A 23,178-nucleotide genomic window follows, 5' to 3' on the forward strand; every position below is an offset into this window, starting at 1 on the left:
CCTCAGTTTACTGGATAATCCTCACGCCACTCATCTTCCTTCTGGTCCTTAAGGGTCTGTTCTTCCTTCACCATTTTAAATCTCCTATCTCGAGCCCACTCCCTGCCAACCATTCCTTCTATCAAAGCCTGCCCCCTCGCGTCCTCATTGGCTACTGCTCCAAGATCAGCCGCGCCCTTCTGCCCTGATTGGCGCCTGGACACGGCCAGCCTCGCCCCCCCTGTTCGTCCCCTATTGGTGGTCGAGGGCTGAACGCCGCCCCTACCCCGCCCGCTCGGTGAGGCGGAGGTCGGGGTTGGGCCGAGGGTCCCGGCTGCCCCCCCCAACCTCCCCTCCCACCGCGCCCAGCTTAGGTTCCAGGGTAGCGGCGCGATGGCGGCGGCGGCGGCGACGACGGCCGGAGCGACGGGCTCGCTGGGCTCCGGGCCCGGGGGAATGGCCGGCATGGCTGCGCCCGCGGCGGCTCCATGCGGGGCCGCCTCGGGGGTCTCCGGGGGTCTCGGGCCGGTTCCGGTGCCCATGAACCTCTTCGCCACCTGGGAGATCGACCGCTCGGCGCCCAGCTGCGTGCCCAGGTGAGGGGAGGAGGAGTGGGCGTCGGCGCCGAGCACACCGAGGCTGATGGGGCGGCTTGAGGGGAGGCTCGTTTTGCGGGAGGGAGTAACGGATTCGGCGGCCGGGGTGGGGGTGGGGCTGCCCCGGCGCGTGGGCTTCGGCGGCGCGAGGAATGTGGGCGTGGGAGGCGTGGCTCGGCATTGGCATTACCGGGGGGAGGGAGGGGGTCGGCGAGATGCGGATGGGGGGGGCTCGTGGTGGCGGTGATCCGGGGGGGAGGGGGGATGCAAATCAGGGCGCCTCGATGGGGCGGATCCCGTTAGATTTTTTGGGGGGGGGCAGGAGGTCACAGCGGTCGGGGTCTGCGGTGTGCAAGCTCTAGGTTGGGTACAGGGGTTCCCCCCCCTCTTTTTAAGTATACATTGTTAGAAAAAAAGATGATGATGATTGTGTGTATCGCAGAGTCAGCACGGATGGTGTGCCTACCGAGATCTGCCCGCGTGAAGTAGGCTAGTGTAAAGTGAGAAGCTGAGGTTTCACTTTGACCTTTTAATGCTTTTTCGGGAAGTTTGGGGGCAGGGGTGAGAGGTTTGTAGAAGTATAGGAAACACAGATCGACTATCTAGCTGCAACTACACATACATGCACACTTGCACACATATTTAATTTTGATAACTTGAGGTTTTGTTGTGATCTTTCGAAATTGCCAGGAAATATTGACAGGTTGAGTGAGTGGCGGATTTCTGTTCAAGAGAGGAAAGATCAATTTTCCTTCCAACTGGGTATTTGTCAACATACAGTCAAACTATTGATTTTTTAAAATTTTAAATTGTGATTCAAATCAAATCCACCCTGGTTTGACTACAATTCCCATTGTCCCCACACAGCATGCCCTGTTAATGCATCTGAGGAGGATACTCTGTGGCTACTTTGTATGCTCCTTGTCATATTTCTGACAGTTTTTGGTATTCTATCATTGTGTTTCACGAATGTGATGAAAACATGCTTTAAATAGGAGTCAGTAGCTGAGAGACATACTCAGAAGTGGTGATAGATTTGGAAATCGTGGTCATTTCGAAAGGCAAACCATGGGCACAGATGAGCAGCTGGACTTTGCAGCTGAGTGTTTTGGAATATTTGGAATACACACCTTAGATGTGTTCTACCTCCTGTCCCAGGACTGGTCCTGGAAAGCTGATGGTTAGCCAGAGGTTTATGAGACTTTGGAGAATGAAAGGTTGTATGTAAAGAACTTTAGATCAATTCAGCCTTGTTTGTGCTATTGTTTGCTCTGCTGGTTCACTATTAAAGTTTTCTTGGTGGCTGTTCCCAGAGTCTGGAATTCTTAGCTTGGCTACACTAGGCCCCTTCCTCCTGTCTTTTTTCTATTTATTGAAGCAGGTCTTAGGCATTTAAGTTAGATTGTTGCTGTGGGAGGCTTGGACTGGTTGACTGGTGGTGTTTTCTTTTTATTTGTGTGTCTTTAAATCTGTTTTAATACATCTTAATTGAGTTTTTAATATTTCAGACTGCCATACATTTTGTCATTCTTAGTTGCCTTGTGTCATTTGTCAGGAAACTGGTGGGCTATGTAATAAAATAAATAAATACTGAATTTTGAGACACGTTGTTATTGGTTACTCCTGTCCCCGCAGATGCATGCTGTTAATGAACATCGCTGTTAATGAATGTGAGTGTTAAAGACGAGGAGGTGTTACTACTGTATAACACATATAATTGTTCATGCTCACAGCAAGTTCATTTGACTCATTTAATTTGCATGCTCACCGCTCTTATGTTCACCTGTTTGTGCTTTGTTGATATAAGTGAAGCTGTGATCTCGGTGAAGCTGGCCTTCTCAGCTATCGAAGAAGTCTTACTGTTACTTCCTAGACACCTGTGATGTGTGTGAAGGATAAAGTGTGAGCCTGTCCACGCTGATTGTTCAACTTTCCTTGCATCTGTGATACTGGAATTGCATCCCCTCACTTTCACACTGCAAGGTTGAAACTAGTGTCAGTAGGGTCAAAGTGAGATAAAACCGCTTGCCCCCTGGTGTTTTTGTTTGTTCTGAACTACACACTTTTTGGGTGCGTGGCATTTGATATTGTTTCCTTATGGGTGCTTTTGTGCTTGTCAGCATGACCCCTCCACATTCTGTAGACAAGTAAAATGAGGGGAGAGAAGAGTGAAGTTGATGAGGAGAGGGTAGAGAAGATACACAAAAAGGGGAGGATAATCTGTAGGAAGGAAGATGTCAGGGAACATTCCTGGATCTTGTATGACTAGGCAATAGTGCATCCCAATATATCCAGCAGCAAATAACTTTCCCATGTATGGATGGAAGTGCCAGCACGATCTATTCAAACCTGCAACAAAAAAAGCAGAATGACACCAAGCAACCACAGAAAACTGGAGACAACTATGTGGATGAGCCGTCAGTTAGGCATTTGGATTAGTTTGTGGAGGTGATTCTTGGGAGAATTAAGTGCACCTATTTACATTGAAAGTACAGGGCATACCTAGTATGCAAGGTGAACCAGCCAGTTTGTTTTATCTGTCACTTTACATATGATCAGAAGTAAACTGCCAGCATGTTTCACAGAGAGTAAACATTCTAATATGTTGCAGGCAACTGTGCACATGAACTCAGTTATGTATCTTATGTCTGTTTGGACTATTATCATTGTCCTTTCTTACTAATATGCACAACTGCCTTTGTACATGTGATGCAGAAGGCTCACATGCTGTGATTGACAACTACATGTAGTGTAAGAAGGGCATGGGTAGTATTCACAAGAGATGTGCTTGTTTGACCTACCAGAAAAGCAGAGTTTTGTGTTAGTTGTGGATGTATGACTTAGTTTGCAATCAGGATGAACAAGAGGGTGTGCTTTGCTTTGCTTTTGTTTGTTTGTTTTTATTCTTCCAATTACCTGGGACTCTTTTGAGGTTGCTAAAACAGTCTTCTGAATCTAGCATCCTGCAGCTGTCTTTGACTTTGTTGTTATGACTTTGTTGTTTCTCTATTTGATTTATTTTTGCATTTTTCCCATCTTGCAGAATTATTTAATTGGTATAATTTTCTTATTTTTTTATGTTTTTATGTTGTAAGCCGCCTAGAGTGGTTGAAACGACCATAAATGATGTCTTATCAAACCACTTCTGATTTATAGTGATCCTACAAATTAATGACCTCTGAAAAGTCCTGTTATTTATAGCCCTGCTTACATCTTGCAAGCTCAAGACCATGGCTTCTGTCATTGAGTGAATCCGTTTCATGTTTGGTCTTCTTTCTGCCAACTTCAATGTTTTTCAGCATACAGGTATTATCTTTTCCAGTGAGTATTGTCTTTTCATGATGTGCCCAAAATATGAAAGTCCTAGTTTAGTCATTTTTGCTGCTACAGAGAATTAAGGGTCTTTTTAAATCCAGTGTCCACATGTCTTTTCTGTTGTCAATGGTATTCATAAAACTGTTCTCTGAGACTACATTCTGAAAGAATCAGTTTTTTTCCTGTCAGCTTTCCTCACCATCCAGCATTCATATCTGTACATAGCAAGCAGAATACTGTAGTCCTTGACAGTATTATCCCAGTTAGCATGGCTATTGGGCATGCTAACTGGGGAGAATGGGAGCTATAGTTTAAAAAGTGGGGATGGAAGAAGCTTGTAGATGCAGCTTGTGTTATTTTGAATAATAAGGGTGTAAAGTGATTTTGTATGATTATTTGGGGGAGCAGAGGGCTAGGAGAGAAGGACTAGCCTTGCAAACTCAAAAGTGCCCATGCAAATAGAAAGAAGGGTATTTTACCCAAGGAGTCCCCTCTGAAAAGGGTTGCGTATCCATGGCTGCTGTCACATTCCATGGCAACTGATGGCAAATCTGTCTCCAAGTGGAGAAATCATGACTTGGAATCTTGCTTCTAGTGGCAGTTGGTATTGTTTGTTCAGCTCATTGCTTTTATTGTTCGCTTTGTGTGTCCTGTTGTGTAAAGGTTATATATTTTCAATTATATATATATAATTACAGAAGAGACTTAAGACCACAAAGAATATTTACCAAAAAAAAGAGGCAAGAATATGTGTAAGCCCGGAGCATAGATACCCTACTCATGCTGCTGCAGCTTCTTAAGAAACTTTTCCAGCTTCAGGGTCCTTTTTGTAAACAAGCTTAGTTTAAGCGTTGACATTTTGTGGGAGATTTATGAGGAGTGCACGTAATGTTTGAGAAATACTTGAATTTGAACGTTGCTGAATAGTGATGTTTGCACTTATCCTTTCTTTCTTTTATGTTAACAGACCTGGAAGGCATACAACTGAATGCCATTTACTCTTGGATTTGAGTGGACCAGTTGCTTTTTTGTGAGGAGAGGCAGATGAAATGTTGCTGTTACGAGTGGAGATTGCTGTTTCTATCCGCAGCATTTGTGCAGTCGTTTCTCCTCTACGTATTCATGTTGCCTTTGGCAGATTCATATATGGGACAACTATAACAAGGGGAGTCAGATCCTTGCGCCCACAGTCTTGTCAGAACATGTTCTTAAGTTGTGGTAGGTGTAGGAACTGGTCTGCTCTGGTGAAGACTGAGAGCATTGTTTACTGCTAGGCGAAGACCCAACTAGCTGACCTCTTCAGATATGCCCTTTTTGTTGTTGTTGTTGACTGCCAAAATAAAACAGAGCTCTGAATCGCATGTGGGAACAGTTTCCTTTTTATGTTAGTTGGCAGAGGAATCTTTGGCACTTGTGGTGTTCGGTGTTTCTGGCCAACCTTTTGTGGTCCGAGCTCTCTGTCCCCTCCCCTTTCTCTCTCTTTTGTCTAAGCAGGTGCCATTCCAGTGGTTGGAATTAGTGCAAGCTGTGTTTGAAATACTGATATATTGGAGCACTTCAGGTTGCTTAGGAACAGGATTGAGGGAAGACCAAGGAAGACTAGGGAGTGTCAATTTTCAGAGAAGGCATGGACTCTATGCTGTCCTAAGGGACGGACAAAAGGCATCTGGTTGGTGTGGCCATTGTGAAATTGCCACACCCAAGATTCTATGTATCAAATTGCGGATATGCTTATACACATTTCTACAAGCATGCAAATATGTCTTTCCTCTCACCTTCTCACAGCATTTCTCTTTTTTCTTGTTTGTTTTTGTTTTGCTATAAAAAGTCTTGTGTTCAGATCCTTGTTTGAAGGAAGTTCAAACTCAGGAAGAACTATATAAAAAAGTAAATAGATTGGAAAGTGGAGCTTTGTGAGCTGAGACTGCTGCCCTTTATATAAAGGATAGTACCTCTCTACTCTAGTCTACAGTACTCTGTGTGTGTGTGTTTGTTTGTTTACATTTACAAAATATTTGGGCTATTTCTGCTCCTAGAGATCCATCAGTGGCATCTGTTCTCAAAAAACTCTGAAACCGAAAGTGGACTTCTGGTTTAATGTTCCCATTTTGTTGATGTTGGTGTTATAATTTTACCATTTGTGGGCATTATTAAGCCTTATGTAGCTCATGGTAAGTCCCAGGGCAAAATAATTCAGCCCTTAGATAGGTCAAAACTTTTCATCCTATTGGAAACAGTGAAGGCAGGGATCAGCAAATGTGATTGTGGTCTAACAACCTGGGAAGGAGACGTGACTAAAGGAGACTTGTCAGGAGTGATATGCGGAGCTGGGATTTTGCTCTGGAATTGTTCACATACTAAAATACGAAGCTGTGCATTACCTCATAAGGAAACATGAAATATATGTCCACACAGGAAAATGTCAGTCTTGCTCTTGGTTCATCTATAATAGCACTACATAAAGAATTAATTCTGTTATTATCTCTGACTAAGATGGGTTAAGTTATTCTGAGTAAGGTTATTCATCTTAGGTTAGAGAATGACATGGAAAATGAAAAGAGGATGCACTGTAAGTGAATGGATTCTAAACATTTGAGAAGTAGCTCATGCTGGCAAGATGACATTAATTTATAATCTACACATCAGATGATTAAAGGGATGATCAAGAGAAATTCTCAGAAATTTGATTCCCATTTAATACATTCCTTAATATGGGAAATAGATGATGCAAACAGAGAGGGAGCATTTTTAAGGGTGAAACAAAGCCTACTTTGCTCAAACTATGAACTCCCTCAGTACACACACCAGCACCCACTGAGTGCATAGTCTTATACTGTATTTCTGGAAGGGTGTAATAGCAAGTAAATACTACATATAAAAGGTGATGTCCTTGCTAAAATGTGATAGTCTTTAAACAAATCTGTTTTTTGTAGCTGATGTTTGTTCCTTTTTTCTCACTCTTACCTCGAGCTTCTAAAATACAGCAATTTAAAAAAGAAAAGAGAAAATTGAGTACAATTCTGACTAAAGCTTAGACTTCCATTAGTTTCCTAGAGAGGCTTGCTTGCTTGCTTGCTTGCTTGCTTATTTATTTATTTATTTATTTATTTATTTATGTGCCGCCCACTCTACCCAAAGGTCAAAAGATAAAATTATTATGGAGTACCACAAGATCTTCTGAATCTGAAGAAGTTGGGCGTGTGGCTGACCTCATCCCATTGTTAGGAATAGATGGAGCAGACTGTATTGCTCTGTGTCAGTTTCACATCTTTTGGTTTGTAATAAAACTTGTGTGCCATCAAGTTGATTCTGACTTATGACAACTCTTTCTAGGTAGCGAATATTCAGAAATAGTTCCCTTCTTCTGGAGGCATCCTGGGATTGTGCGGCTTGCCTGTGTCTACACAAGCTGACTCTTCCCCTAAAAGGCACAGTGGGGGATCGAACTGCCAACCTCTGACCCTGCAGCCAGATACCTAAACCTCTGACCTATCCAGGCAGATGCTGTTAGTTGATAAGTCCTCTTGTTTCTCCAGTAATCTACAGTCTTTTATTTGGAGAGTCTTTCTGATGTATAGTGGTACATTTTTAAAATCCAGGACTGCATTGCAAGAATCCAAGAAGTGTGGAATTGGAAAGGTGACTCTATTTCAATTATGTTAGTTTAGGAGGTGTGAAGGGAAGTGATTTGCTTATAAATGTAGACAGAATTAAATCCTAGAGTGATGAGTTCCATCATTTGACCTCCGGTATTTTGGATGACAACATCTTAAAAAGCAGAGGCATCACCTTGCCGACCAAGGTCTGCATAGTCAAAGCTATGGTTTTTCCAGTAGCGATGTATGGAAGTGAGAGATGGACCATAAAGAAGGCTGACCGCAGAAGAAGTGATCTTTTGAATTGTGGTGCTGGAGGAGACTCTTGAGAGCCCTCAGGACTGCAAAGAGAGCAAACCTATCCATTTTGAAGGAAATCAACCCTGAGTGCTCACTGGAAGGACAGATCGTGATACTGAGGCTCCAATACTTTGGCCATCTCATGAGAAGAGAAGACTCCCTGGAAAAGACCTTAATGTTGGGAAAGCATGAAGGCAAGAGGAGAAGGGGATGACAGAGGATGAGATGGTTGGACAGTGTCATTGAAGCGACCAACATGAATTTGACCCAACTCCAGGAGGCAGTGGAAGACAGGAGGGCCTGGCGTGCTCTGGTCCATGGGGTCAGGAAGAGTCGGACACAACAACTAAACAACAACAATTTTGGATGTCAACTGTCAGAAGCCCTGGCTAGCATGGCTAGTAATCAGAAATTCTGGGAGCTCAAGTCTAAATGGCCAAAGTTTTCCTAGCCCTAGACTAGCACTCTACCACTACAATATTTCGGCTGCTCCTTTTATTTTCCTATGGTAACTGGTAGTGTGTACTTCTCTGACATTCAGATTTCACTTTCCTTTGGTGTCTGTTAAATCTTCAGAAGAGAATTGCTGCTGCAGTACCTGAATGCTTCTTTCTCTTAGCAACAAGGGAATACAGTTATCTATTGTGCTTTGAGCCTTAATTGCAGTTTCAGTGGAAGAAGAATCATGTCTGTCTGTCTGTCTGTTTCTCAAATGATCAGAGTTTGTTAGGATTTCCCAGCCAGCATAACCCCAGGCCATGTTGAGTCAGATATGTCATCTCTCCACACTCCTAAAAAGTACATTTGTAAAGCTCTGGGAATTGGTGCAAGGAAAAGGAGGTGCTGGTTACCAGGATATTGTGTTGTTTTTTTAAAACTGAGGTTCCAAGCATTTCGGGTTGTCATTCATTTCAGGGATATCTCCATGAGAGGAGAGAGCCATTTGCTCTTACTTTGGACTTGAGACAGGAAGTTGCTGAGTTGATTCTTCATGCAGAAAAGGGGGCCACTCCTAACATTAGATAGACTGGACTAAATGTTTCTGGAAATACGGCAAATGTTTCTGGGGGAGCAGCAGGATGTTGCTCTTGGAGTTTCTTGGCTATGTTATTATGACTAAGTTATGTATTCTGCACAAGCTACCCTTGATCCTCTAAACCAGTGGTTCTTAACGTGGGCAATAATGCCCCCCAGGGGGCGATTTCATTTTTCAGGGGGGCGGTAGAACGAAAAGGGGCGGTGTGGGGGCGAAAGAACAGAAGGGGGCGGTAGGGGGGCGCTGGAGCGAGCCAGACCTGTGAAGGCGACTGCAGCCGCAGTGCTGGCAGTAGATCCGGTGCTGCTGCCGCCGCCGCCAAATGATCCAGCTCTTTCTACCTGCCACGTCTCGCCTTTCTCCTTTAGGGGAGCACTGAGTGTGGATCGGGTGGAAGGAAAGGGTCTCTTGGGTACTCATCCTCATCCAATGAAGCACTGCCTCGCACCCGGGTGGGGAGGGAGACTAGGTAGGTAGGTAGGTAGGTAGGTAGGTAGGTAGGTAGGTAGATAGGTAGGTAGGTAGGTAGGTAGGTAGGTAGGTAAGATATCACCTCAGGGAGGGGGGCGATGATAACTTCCTCAATGGCTCAAGGGGGCGTTTCTTTCAAAAAGGTTAAGAACCACTGCTCTAAACCAGCCTGTAGTGCTGAATGCTGTTCAGTGCTGAAGTAAGCTCTAGTCTAGCTGTTTTTATGAAACCAGGAGGAACACTAGTTTAGCCTTTGCCTCAGGCAGCAAAACGTCTTGGGCTGGCTCACAAGCTAGTGGTCAGCATTGGTTCTGTCACTTATCTCAACCTAGTTTACTGTATGGTATTGTTGTGAAGATAAGGATAGAAAACTGCCTGAACTCCTAAGTAAAACCAAGTAACTTGCATATTGCCAAAGAAGGAATACAATGAAAGTAATTATTGGCATGACATGCAGATAAGGAAATATAAAGGGCCCCACACAGTCTTTATTTATATATCCCACCTGTACCTCTTCCATCCTCCAAGAAATTAGGCTGAGATTCCTGGGAATTTCCTCCTTCCTCCTGTGAGTTACTGTAGGTTTGGGAGATGCTTCTTGGCGAGGGGGTGATTTCAGTTAGTTTCTGTGCTTAAAAAGCCAGAATCTTTTTAAATCACCATACAGATTTGAAGAATTTGATTGTGAGCAGTTCATTCCAGAAAAATGGGGAGGTGTTGGCCATGGAATTGAAAGAATGAAATTTGTCCATAAGAGTAAAAAGCTTGGTGACCTGGATGTCAGAAAAACACAGAGTAAGCCCTTAAGAAGTCCTTCTAACAATGTTACTGAGTGGGAGGGAAAGTTGAGGCTAAAGCTAGTCCATTTAAGATGTGAAGGGAATTTTATTAACTTGAGTCCATTGTCTTGCTGAGAGTTGTAGGCTGAAAGTCTGAAGAATACTACATTGTCTACTCCTGCCGATAATATTGTTATTAAATAACAGATAGCTAGTTTATCTCTTTGCTCTTCCTTAGCTTGTTTTTTCTTGGTTTCACTGCCCCCCTCCTTCCGGTAAGTTATAAAATTCTAGTAGACCTTTCCAATCTCCAAAGTTTAGTCAGAGTTCAGAAGACTTGTTACTTTTTATAACTGCAACTTGCAGAAACTCACTGCCCATGTGGCCATTCCTGATGCTTATTGAGAGATTTTAGTTGTAGTCCAAAAAGTAACTTTTCCATTCTTTGAGATTAATCTCTCCCTTGTAGAATATGATATCTTTCAAGTGGTAATGCATATTTTCATTGCATAAAACACTGGGAGTTAAAGTGGAAGGTTGGGAGCAGAGAGAGCCTTATGGGAGAGAAGTGACAAATTGTTCTCCTGTGGCACGTAACATGTTTTATTCTGGCATGAGTTTTCTCAGACTGTAGCCTGCTTCCTTAGATGTATGATGTGTTGCTTCCATTGATTCTAGACATTTTTGTGCCAGCAATGTAGACGGCATGTCATGCATCTGTAGGCCATGCAAGCATGTGGCATAACAAGCTTTGTTAGTTTTTTAGATGCTGCAAGAGTCTTGCTTGTTTTTGCTGTTCTCCTGCACATTTTTGCCTGTTACAGCAGAGCTAAAGAGAGGCATTGCAATGTTTTGGACAGCTGTGTTTGACCTCCAGACTGCACCCAACCTGAGCCATGCTAATGCTGAAATGGTATTCTCCCTTTTGGGCTAAAATTCTCTCTTTCTTCTTGGTTGGGATCTTACCAACAAAGTATGAGTCCAGGCACAGGTTGCATGGTTTCTACAGTCCTGCAGCTGTTTCCTCATCCCTTCAGCTGTGTCCCACTAGGAGAGAATTAATTCTGGCTAGTGAAAATAGATTGTCCACAAAGAGTCTGATCTTCATGTTTCTCCCAGTGGACTGCACCATTCGTACATATTTCCTAGTGGTGGTGGACTATATAATGGGGAAACTAGTTCTTGAGCTGTGTGGCAAGTCAATGTGAATGTGGGTTGTGTCTCTTCACAAGTCATATGCAGAGATTTGAGAGATGCAGCTACAACTGCTCGGTTTGTACATGCATACTTCACCATACTCAGTGAGCTTGCTTCTAAGGAAACCCATGTAAGGTCACATTGTTCAATGCTTAGGGTGCCCTCCACCACAGCTTTAATAAACTTAAGCCAATCTTGAATTTAGCAGCTTGCCTTATAGCCAGAGGTGTAAAGAAGTGAGCAGGCCAGCAGAGAAGGGGATGGCTGTCTTTGATTCTCCTCTGCTAGTCCACCAACTTGCTGTACAGTTTGTATCTTGTACAGTAATGCCGGCAGCAGAGAAAATCTCTCCCTCGCCTCTGTTGCTTGTGTGCAAATGTATGCTAATGGCCTCTTGTGAAGGATACTACGATTATTCTGTTCTATTTGTCATGCACAAATGCATGATGGATGCCCAGGAAAATGGTATCCTGTTTGTGCAGTTCCACATGCGGTAAATGGAAACGAATACTACCCTAGACAATTTTTAAAAATGCAGAATAGTAACTTGGCTTAGCTACAGAACTGCCTTGCCCATTTCAACAATCTATAATAGCATCAGAAGCAGGCTGTTGATCAAAGATAGGGGATCTTTTTTGCTGAGGACTAGAATCAATTTGAGGGAGATTCTTAAGGGGTGGGAGCACATCGGAATTGGTGGGGCCCCAAATATCCTCATACTTTAGCTTCAAGTTCTCGTTGCCATTAGCTATACTGTAGGAGAAAGCATTTTAGTTTTTATATTGTGGAGATGGGATACAGGGCTGGGAAATAACGGTCTCCTGGGGGAATGGAGTGTGATCATCTGAAAACTTTGAAGGGCTGATTTGGCTTCAGGTTCCCAACCCCATCTTAAGAAATGTACTATAATTTTTGTTGTTGTTGTTTTTTCTCAAGCAAATCTGACATTTCCAGTGGTATGCCTAACACTTAAGTGGCAATGTAGGGGAGTTATTATGGAAAGATAGATCTGTTCCAAATATCTGTCTTTCCACAACAACTTCTTTACTTTGTTTTTCCTAATGAAATTTCAGAATTCTGTGACAGCACTGTCAAGGCAGTGGGTTCAGCATAATCCAGAAATGTTTAGAAAATCAAGGATTTAGTTCCACCTCTATTTCCTGTTCGGTAACCTCTTTGAACAGCACCTTTTAAGAAATGTCTGTGTTTTGTTTAGTGGCAGTGGAAGCTATACACATGCATCCTAAGCAAACCTAAGGATGTACAGAGTAACCACGGATATTTTCGCGTGCACCCATGTCTACCTAATAATTTTCCCCTTTTTTCTCCTTGTTCAGCAGCCAGACTAGCTTGTGAAGCACAGAGTTGTTAAAGTGTTGGAAGAAACTCTTAATAAGAACACAGCCTTCTCCTGAGAGAGTGAAAAATGCTTTTATCATGTGGAGTAGGTTGATAATTTGAAGTTGCAGTATGTTCTTGCAGCAATGAAGCATTTATGGTATTAAAAAAAGAATCTCTCTTAAAACCCATCTTTGTTAAGGGCCCAGTTTCTTCCTGACTGTGCAATTTGATTGATAGGTTTATTTATTTAACATTTATTTATTTAAAATATTTTACCCCGCCTTTCTGATAGTCCAACCAACCAACATTTCCAAATTCTGCATTATGTGCCAAACTGGTGCTCTCCACACCCCATTTCTGCTTCACATTTGCAGTGCTATAATCCTCTAATCCCGACCTGGAAGGGAGAAGTGCACTTGGATTTAATGTGGCAGGAGTGCTTCAGAATCTGTCCTGCTGCTCTAAAAATGTAATGTTTTCTCTTCATCTCTCTTTAACATGGAGGTTTATGCTTGCCCTTGTGTTAGCTGACTTAAAAACTTAAGCCTTTTTTCCTCCGAAGGCTTGAGTTTTCAACAAGCTATGATGCACGGTGTTCAGCTGGAGGGAGGACAAGCACATCAGATGGCTTGTGCAGTGTGCTTTCGACAACCGAGGGGCCTGAAAAATTGGGCGGCACCCATTTGGAAAAGGTCACTTAGATCATCCAATCTAGGCTTGTTTAGGGTGTGTATTGTATATTAATCATATGTACTGGCCATGAAATGTAAGTCCCTAGAGCACTAGCCATAAAAAGATTTAATTCCTAGAGTTTCAGTGTATTAGCATTTGGAAAGCAGGCATTGTCTCCTTTGCAGTGGTATGAGGTGCGTACTGGATGAATGCTTCCCCTTGTTGGACTATCTTGGAGGAAAACTCACTGGAGCTTGGAAAAGTTACTTTTGTGGACTACAGCTTCCAGAATTCCATCTTGCAGACAACATGGTGTGAGACAGGAGGCGAGAGAGGTATCCCACTCGCCGGAGAGCCGTCCCTCCTCCGTATAGAAGAGAAGGAAGTGCAGACCTCGCCTGTCTCAATGCTCAAAAAGACAGAGCAGCGAGGGATAGAAACAGAGGAGAAATACAAAAGCTGACCATTGAAAGGGCTCAGGGAAAAATGGCAGGAATAGAGCAGAAGAAGAGAGTGGAGATAGAGGCAGGGACAGCAGATATAAAAGGGGGGGGGGAGATCAGCTACCGCTAGGTTGGGAATGGGTTTGGATGGAAGACCCATGGACTGGTGTTTGGGAATGACTGAGAGTGCCCAAGGAGAAGGCGGATTATAGGAGGGGAAGGGACATTCCACCCAGACCGTTTTATTGGGGAGAGGCAGAAGCCAGGGAGTGGGGAAGGAAGCTTGGAGAAGAGAAGGAAAGTAGAAAGAGAAAGGAGAGAGAGAGGCTAGAATGGAGAGTAAACGAGATGAGGAGGAAGGGGTTCAGGGAGGATCCTGGAAGGTTCCCACATCAGAAGAATGTCTTGTGTGGAACAACGGCCGGGATGACGAGACCGTGCCTTTGTAGGAAGTGAAGAGGGACAGACCGTAAACCCCAATATCTTTGCAGATTGGCCAGGTCCCTGGACCTCTGGTGAGAGAAACCCGTTCCTGGATGAAGATTGGAAACCCCTTCAAGACCCGTTATCCGAAGGAGAAAGATGATGGAATCACGTTATGGACACCGGTTGTTTGTTAAACACACCAATAAATATCTCACCTGTTTCTAAACAACAAAAACCTCTTGATTTCTTTGAAGCGAGAAAGGAGCCTAGAGTTGAACATTCATACATGGTCAATGGCTATGTTGGCTGGGGGATTCTGGGAATTGGTAGTCTAAAAAATCATCTTCTCTAAGCTCTGGACTATGCTAAATGGTTAGGAATGTCATATCTAATACATATATATATATATATTCCTAATCATTCAGCACAGGCCAGAGCTTAGAGAAGACAATAGACAGTGGTACATCGCTAGATGACGACCCCGCTGTATGACGAATCTGCAGGATGGTGACTTTTTGCGATCGCTATAGCGATTTGCAAAACAGTCGTTCCTATGGGGAAATTCCGCTGGACATCAATTAGGTCCATGCTTTGCGAACCGTTGATGATGATTTTTCCGGCTCCGCAAAATGGCTGCCCTGTGTTTTCCAGACCTATGCTTCGCAGGGCAGCCATTTTAACAGCTGATCGGTGCTCGGAAAATGATTTCCCCTATGGGCGATCTTTGCTGGACAACGAGGTAATTTCCCTATTGGAACGCATTAAACAAGTTTCAGTGCATTCCAATGGGGAAAGGCTTTTCGCATGATGACAATTTTGCTTAACCGATTTTCCCGGAACGGATTATCGTCGTCATGCGGGGCACCACTGTATATATATATTTTCTGCAGTACTCCTGTTGCTTAAGCAGGGGCATGGAGATTCTGAGAGTTGTAGTCTAGAAAATAATCTTTTCCAATTCTGGCTCTTAAGGAATAAGTGGAATTTCTTGGTTTGCAGAGCAGAGGTTTTCACATAAAATTGCTTTGAACCAAAGTATCTCTCCAACTTCTGCCTTTTAATATTAAAACTGCCAGGTTAAGTCCAGCTTTTTAATTTTCTGCCAAGATTTAATTTTCCGAAGAGAGAGAGAGAGAAGCATTAATGAGAAGCTATCTGGCTGATAGATGCCTATGACGCTTGGTTTAGACAAGTGTAATTTGAAGCAGGCGAAATATGAAAACACTGAAAAATGGAGAACATTGTTCAGTGTTCTGCAGTGACTGCTGCAGTGATTACAAAGTTGATCAGACCTAAGCCAGGTACAGCATGGAAGCTGATGGTTGTGTCTTGCCCAGACTTCCCCAGCTAGGGATTTTCCAGATGGGTCAGATGACAGCTGTCATTACCTGTGGCCTGAGACAAAAAGGAGTGTCAAATTTCTGTTGAACACAGTGCCATCTTTTTCAGTTTCAATCAGTTCAAGGTTTCATGGGTATGTTATCTTTAATTCCTCTTGCTCTTCTGGGGATGAAAGTGAGTGGAAGACTCAAGTTGTGTGCACTGTACATAAGAACATAGGTAGCTCTCTTATAGTAAGTCAGACCATTGGTTGCCTAGTCCAGTATTATGAATTCTGATGGTGCCAGCTGGTCCAAGATTTCAGCACAATTCTCCTTTAGCGTTACTTAGAGTTGCAGAGGATTGAACCTGCAACCTTCTGTATGGAAATATGTGGTCTAGCAATAAACTATGACTCTTTCTCAGTATAGGATTTGATATTCCCTGCTGGCCTCCCACCCTAATATTAATAAGGCCTGACCCTGCTTAGCTTCCAAAATAGGTTTGTTGAGAATAGATGGTACATTGGTGACTATTGTGACTCAGTATTGGAGGCAGAAAAAGAAGGAAAAAATTAGTTGCATCCAGCCTTGTGCATCCAGTTTCCCACTGATTGCTTTCTTTGTGGTAGTGGAAGAGGAGGGCATAATGGAAATCAGTAGAGGTGCTGTTTAGCAGGGATGGGAAGTATTCCAGTTTATGAGATCGGCTTTGTTCTCTTACCAGGGCTGAGACCCTGCATCTGAAGCCTGGTGGAAAATATGTGTGCTTAGAAGGGAAGAATGCTGTGCCCAGGAATTTGTTTCAGTTTAGCATTTTCGTGTCCAGTCATGCTCCCAAGGTGACTTGCAGTAAGCAGATTGAAATGATTAGCAACCACATGAAAGTTTTTCTTTTTGAAAAGGTCTAAAACGTTATTTATGAACAGATTTAAAACATTGTCTAAAACTAATTGTAAAACCCATAGTCTGGAATCCTGTTGCTGTAATTTACTCAGCATAAGATTGATTATACCAGCAGTTAGGAGTTTTCAGAAAATAATCTTTCCCAATTTCTCTCCAAAAGTTCCTGTAGAATCTTTTTCATCATTGACAAGCTGTAGGGTGCTGTGGGATGGGTGGGAGAAATCTTTACCAAAAATGGGCACAATCCAGTGGTGGTAATTTCCATAATTAAAGATTTCTCTCCCACTCTGCAGCCTCAGTGGCTTCCCAACAGTGAAAAAAGGATTCATTCGGAGCCTTGGGACATTTGGACAAGAAATCAGAAATGTTTTATTTCTTAACAATTGCCACTGCTTCTAAAGTCATGCTCTGTAACCCACACAACAAAATTTTGGTCACTGTGTTGTAGTCGAAGAGTCTGACTAGAGTAGCCCAAGTTTTAAAATCCCTGTGCAGACATGAAACTTGCAAGGTGATTTTGAGCCATTCAAATTCTGTCTGCCTTATCAGATGGTTGTGAGCTGGTGGGAAGTAGGATATCAGATCCAGGGCAGCTCTTTTTACAAAGCCATTGGAGTCTCTTCACTTTGGCACAAAATCTTTTGGAGAATTCCAGTACTTCCTTCCACTCTATGACTGATTACACTTCTCTGTGTATTGCTAGAGAAAAGGCAAGGATATTAATATAATTAATGGGAGTTTCCAAAAGGGTGGAATTTCTTCTCCTTCCTTCCTTCCTTTTTTTTTCCTTTGGTTAAACAACAACTTATGTGTTGGTATTAAAAACTGTAAAAAAAAAATTATGATATTCTGGACCCAGCCCATCCATTCCTGGCGTCTTCCATAGTTTCAATTTTTTAAAAATCATTTCCTCTCATCATAGTTACATGCAGTATGGTGGCTTAATTCTGCAAAGTACTGTGGCTCATCCAGCACCATGCTCCTGTGTCTTGGTACGTTCTCTTAGCAGGTATTTTATGGAGCATTGGCGGTGACCTGACTTAATATTTTGTGTTAATTAACTGGAGAAGTCAGAAATAACAATAAAGTTAAATCTGACTTTGAAAACAAAATGGAAATAATAAAAGTAAATGCCAAAATGAAGTGGTAGTTCAATTTCAGCCACATGTGATAAACTTTGGTAGTAAAAATTTAAAAATGACTAAAAGTTTGTTTCAGAGTTTAAAAAAAAATTGAAAATGAACCCCATCTTTACTTGCAGTGCTGCTGTTGCTTCTGCTATAAAAGTAAATAGTAAATTTAATTAATGGCTGTAAAATTTAGCCCTCACAGTTAGGATTTTGGAGGAGGCAGAGAGGGAGTGCAGTGTTCTGATAGACAACAGTTAAAGTTTTTATTTCCTGAAAAGCTTCAGCACTGATAGGTATAAAGCACCCTAGCAGTTTTAGTAAATAAAACTGGATATTCTGTGCTGGTTAGGATGATGGGAGTTGCAGTCTAATGAGTGGGAATGATAGCATTGGGATTGTAGAAATCATAATGTAGCATATCAAGAGGGTGCTGACTGGAAAAAAGTCTTTTTATTTTTATTTTCTGGCTAAATTGTAAGATTTGGGGATCTTGGCATGTAATCTGTTATTTTTAAGACCTGCATGAAATGGAATTGTTGAACCATCAAGTCCATGTTAAATGTTGAGCTTTTCAGTAATTGTATATTAATGAATGTGGCTCCATCTTTTGGAAGAACTTTATATAAAGGGTTATTCTTGCTGTTTTTAATGTTTCTATTTTCATTTTCTTTTTTATATGTTTTGTAACCTGCCCAGAGTAGTGCCTTGACAGTAATGGGAGAGGGATACAAATTGGATGGATGGATGGATGGATGAATGGAAGGGAGGGAGGGAGGAAATGAGGAAGGAAGGAATGGAGGGAGGGTTATGAAAGATAGGAAGGTACATGTTGCCAACACAACCAGAATAAGAAGGGTTCAGATTAAGACAAAACCATATAGGTGATGTGTTCACATTTTTAGGTGTGAAGAGAGGCAAAATGAGACTCCAAACTTGCCTTAGGTTTACTAGCTGACTTTAACCCTATTTCAGTCTTAGAGTCATTACTTGAAATAAATCAAAACTTGAAGTGAATTCAGATGTGGTTATTCTAGCATAATCAAGGATTGTTGTACAGTGATCCAGAATGTGTGTCTCGGTGTGCCAATTTTGTTTCTTCATGTCTGCAGTATATACAGGATGTTTGGGAAAATGATATATATATATGTTGTTGAGGGTTTACAATATGAGCTTGGAAATATTCACAAGTCAGGATGTCACTATGTCATTGTTTAACTTAGTCTTTTTAAAAAATCAACAGTGGTCTGTCACACACAGTTAAGTTAGCTTGATGTCATATTCGTACAGGATTATAGAGATATGTCCAGGAAATTGGAGCTGAGCTGACTATTTTCTTTCCAGGTTTTTGAGCTCCCTATTGAGGTGTAGTCCCTGCCCAATAGGTACATGTTAAGAATATATTGCTTTCATTCACTTCAATTATTTTATCATCCCATGAAGTCTATTTTAGGCCTTCAAAAAGATCCCCTCTCTCACAACTGTCATTGCCCTTAAGTACAAATGGCCATTTTCATACCACTTTCCCTCCTAGTAATCCTGGGTTCTGAAATCCTAATTTCTCTGTGTTGTACATTTAGCCCCTTGTGCAAGAGGAAGGAGTGAAGCACGTGCAAACGGGGTGTGTGTTCACCTTGTGCTCATGATGGCTTCAGAAGCCTCACGATTCGTGTCTCATTGTTCTGTGTGGATGTAGCCATTATTTTCCACTATGCTGTCAAGGGGAACTGGCCTGGCATGAACAAATTACCTACTAAGAGTGTTCATGTTTTCTCAGCAGACATGGCTGGGGTTTCCCCTCATCTTTAACTGGCAGTGTCTATTAGAAGCAGACTGACATCCCCGCACATTTAGCAGGTGGAACCTTTTCATAGTTTGGAGATGCATGGGGACGAGTGACAGTTTTTCCCAGCTGAATTTCTTGTGGCAACTTGCCCTGCAGCTTGAGGTAGCAGTTTAAGAAAGGTGACAAGCGTAATGGGTGTTCGTGTAAAAAAAATCATTTAGCTGGATGGAGCACACACCTTTGTGCCAGATAAGATACTTGAGTGATTTTCCTCTCCAGGGACTCTTTATTTTAACAAAGCTGTAGCTGTAGATTTTTATCGGAGCATTGCCTTAAACAAGGTGACTAGAATGCATTCAGGGAGTGTTGATTGATTGATTTCCAGAGCGTGATTTTTATGGCCCATTTTGAAACTATTACTCTGACTTGTAACTTCGGTCTGGCAGCACTGAGGTGAGGTCACTGTTCTTCATAGAATCAATGGCCTTTTTGGTAATTGATTTTTTTGGGGGTTGTCTTCATTTCAGATGGAGTATAAATCGGACTCTAAGGTGTCTCCGGAATGATTACTGGCTTCCGTTGTGCTCTGTAAAAATGTCTTGAATCTGTTTTACTTTATAAACGGAGTTTTCTGAGATGAAAGGGAAGTACGTTGTTCGTCTATTACTGCAGAAATACTGCACATACCACACAAAACCACACATGGAGAGCAGCTCTGAGTGTGGCTAAATATTGGTAGCAATGGCAAAAGCAGTGGGAAATTTAGCGGCAGCTGTTGAGTTTGGGGAGTTTGGCCATGATGGCAACAAATTCAGTGATAGTGCAGTCCTTGGTGGAGTTCAGAGTGTCTACTACAGCCCTTCTGAATTTTCCCAGCACAGGGCAACTGTGGCTTGTCAGATTGCAACTCCCATCATCTCTCACTACTGTATTGGTTATGCTGCCAAGTTTCCAAAAAATAATGCTTCCAGGCTCTGAAGAAGCCACTGGCTGGAGTGTGTTGTCCTAGAGAGTTCTCAGTGGCACATCTGAAAAGATAGCCCGTTTGGGGTGTGTGTGTCACGTTTACCCCGTGGCCCCAGCTCACGAAGGTAGCCCAACACGCCCCTTTAACATGCTGCCACCAGTTGATCTCTTTATCAACCTATATTTCCTATGAACGACTGAAGTCCATTCAGTACTGAACGTTTAAACAGAAACAGGTTTATTCATTATAAGTTGTTTTAGGTATAGTTCTTAAGCACATTCTTAAGGTTGCACAAAGCTTTGGTATATTACTTTAATCTCTTCTGTCTTAATTACTATAGGTCACACTCTGACTAATCACTCCTTAAACACTTTCTCTCTGCCTCAAACCCAAACTACAGTGGTGCCTTGCTTAACGGCAATAATCCGTTCCAGGAAAATCGCTGTTAAGCGAAAACATCGTAAAGCGAAAATAAAAAGTCCATTGAAACACATTGAAAACCTTTCAATGCATTCCAATGGGCTTAAAACTCACCATCCAGCAAAGATCCTCCATACGGCCGTCATTTTCGGTGCCTGTATAGCGAGGAATCCATTCCTAAACACAGCTGGGAGCCATTTTATTTACCCGGTGGCCATTTTGAAACTGCCAATCAGCTGTTGAAAAATCATCATTTTGCGAAGAATTGGTTCCCGAAGCAGGGAACCAATCATCGCAAAGCAAAATTCCCCCATTTAGACCATTGTTTTGCGATCGCAATTGCAATCGCAAAAAGATCATCATAAAGCGGATTCATCGTAATGTGGGGCAATCGTAAAGCGAGGCATCACTGTATCTCTTTCTTCATCTCTATCTCTGAACTCTCCCCAGACTCTGACACACCCCTCCTTTCTAGCCTCCCAACGGCTCTCATTGGTACATGCCAATAATCTGAGCCAAAACAGGGTGATTGCTCCAGGGGGGGGTTGTGTGTGGGGGTTTTTTATTGGAAAAGAAGTGGAATGAATCATATAACCATAGAATTGTGGAGCTGGAAGGGACCCTGGGGATGATCAAGTCCAATCTCTGTTGAAGTAGGACAGTGACAGCAAACCTTTTTGGGCTCACGTGCCCAAAATGAGTGTGGGGGAGAAACCAGTGGCTGTTGTGCCACCTGGAAGGCCAGAACCAGAACTGGAAATGGCAGTTGCAGGGGGAATCATGGCGATGGACGCAGAACAGGAAGAGAAAGGGGGAGGAGTCATGGCGACGGACGCAGAACAGGAAGAGAAAGGGGGAAATCATGGCGACGGACGCAGAACAGGAAGAGAAACGGGGGAATCCCGGCTGCCGCCACTTTAAAAGGTTTCTATCCACAAGGACAGGTGAGAGGGCCACTAACTCGTTGCGTGCCAGAAGAAGGGGCTTTGTGTGCCACCTGTGGCACGCGTGCCATAGGTTCACCATCACTGAAGTAGGAGATCCACAGCTTAAAAGCAATCCTGACAGAAGATCCTCAACTAAAGCCTCCCTCATGTATGGCAAACCAACCTCTGTTTAAACACCACCTTTTGAGGTAGTTCATTCTGTTATTCAACAGCTCTTACTGTCAGGAGTTTTTTCCTAATATTTACTCAGGAAGCTGAATTAGTTATCACAATGTGTAAAGAAGAAGAAGAAGAAGCAAAAATTGCTGTTAGTTTCAGACTTGAAGGAGAAGAATAGGGTGTAAATAATTTGGATCCCACTGTTTTCGTGTTACTGGGCTACTCAAAAAGAGCTGTAATATGAGTGTAATGTTGAAATGCACATATTAATGGGTAATATTATTGTCTTATAACGTTACACTTACATCCCACATTTCTTCCAGGGAGTTCAGTGCGGCAAATGTGTCTCTCTTTCTTCCCACTTTATTCTTTCACATCCCCACTTATCCTATTGTGTGGCTGTTGGAAGTGGGGGTGATCAGACCACTGTTTGTAGATCAGAGACGTTTGGTTCTTCTGCAGACATTGGCTATTCCTGTACTAGTTGATTTTGAGTCATTGGTCTTTGCATTTTATAAATACTGTACAAATGTCAAAGGCTGGTCTAAAACTGAATATTGAGCATCAGCATGCCTCAGGAACTGATTTCCTGTAGTTGAAAAGGAGATTTGCATGTGCCATGAGCCGTATCTGCAATTGGTTTCTGACGAGCTTTTGATTGCCAAAAAAAGTTTAGTTGATTATTTTAATTATAGGAATAGCTGCTAGCTATACTTCATCATGTTTGCATAACATTTGCTATTATAAGAATCCCAGCCCCTGCCCCCAGTCCTGCCTCTCCAGTTAATTTTGCTGAGTGTATATCCCTGGTGGCCTTTTAAAAATGTTGCTGTAGAAAATAGGATGCCTGCTTTTAAAAAAGACTTCAGAGGAAAAGGTTTTGTCCCTGGCTTTAAAAGGTGAAGTATTTTTTTGATGTCGGCAATAGTAAGTGGAAGATTTTAGTTAACATGGAAGGTTGGTGAAATGAAAAAGTTGTCTTGTATTGAATCAGATGTTTGGTCTATCTAGTCCAGTATTGTCAGGACTGACTGGCAGCAGTTTTTCTGCATTTAGGCAGGAATCTGCCCTAGCCCTGTCTAGAGATGTTCGGAATTGAAACTGGGATTTGGGATGTAGCCCAGCCAAGTCCAAATTCACTCACACATACCCATGGTGGTTATAGTGGAGCAAGGAAGTGTGACTTGGGAGATTGTGTCCTCCTCCCCACTGATGCAGTCTTAAATATGGGGACTTATATAGCTAGAAGGGCATTTAGTGTTAACTTTAAGCAGATCTGGGGAAGGGGGGTGGTTCTGGTCTGCTAGGCTAACATTTGTTCTTCTCCAAGTAGCATTCTGACTGTAGAAAATGTGTTAACAAATATTTTTCCCCAACTCTTCCCTCAACTAGGCAA

The 23,178-nt window shown here is 42.6% G+C and overlaps 1 protein-coding gene and 2 long non-coding RNA genes across 7 annotated transcripts in view; all 3 read left to right on the forward strand.

The window, feature by feature from the left end:
- The first annotated feature begins 257 nt into the window (after window positions 1–257).
- The window catches only part of LOC110080763 (phosphofurin acidic cluster sorting protein 2), a 187,566-nt gene continuing 164,645 nt past the window's right edge, over window positions 258–23,178 (forward strand). For 3 of the 5 annotated variants that reach the window (XM_072989055.2, XM_072989060.2, XM_078382897.1), the window contains exon 1: window positions 259–575. In XM_072989055.2, the coding sequence (XP_072845156.2) occupies window positions 373–575 (203 nt within the window). In that variant the 5' untranslated portion in view covers window positions 259–372. Of the gene's footprint in view, window positions 576–23,178 lie in introns of all 5 variants that reach the window. The other 2 variants (XM_072989067.2, XM_072989077.2) reach the window with 1 other exon arrangement.
- Window positions 9,190–10,959, forward strand: LOC144585748 (uncharacterized). Its single transcript, XR_013540279.1, has 2 exons — window positions 9,190–9,291; window positions 9,348–10,959. It is a non-coding gene; the product is annotated as an uncharacterized LOC144585748 (long non-coding RNA).
- LOC144585749 (uncharacterized) lies at window positions 12,604–14,386 on the forward strand. The gene is made up of 2 exons (XR_013540280.1): window positions 12,604–12,713; window positions 14,217–14,386. It is a non-coding gene; the product is annotated as an uncharacterized LOC144585749 (long non-coding RNA).

The sequence above is a fragment of the Pogona vitticeps genome, chromosome 1 (genome assembly GCF_051106095.1).
Source record: "Pogona vitticeps strain Pit_001003342236 chromosome 1, PviZW2.1, whole genome shotgun sequence".
Classification (NCBI taxonomy): domain Eukaryota; kingdom Metazoa; phylum Chordata; class Lepidosauria; order Squamata; family Agamidae; genus Pogona; species Pogona vitticeps.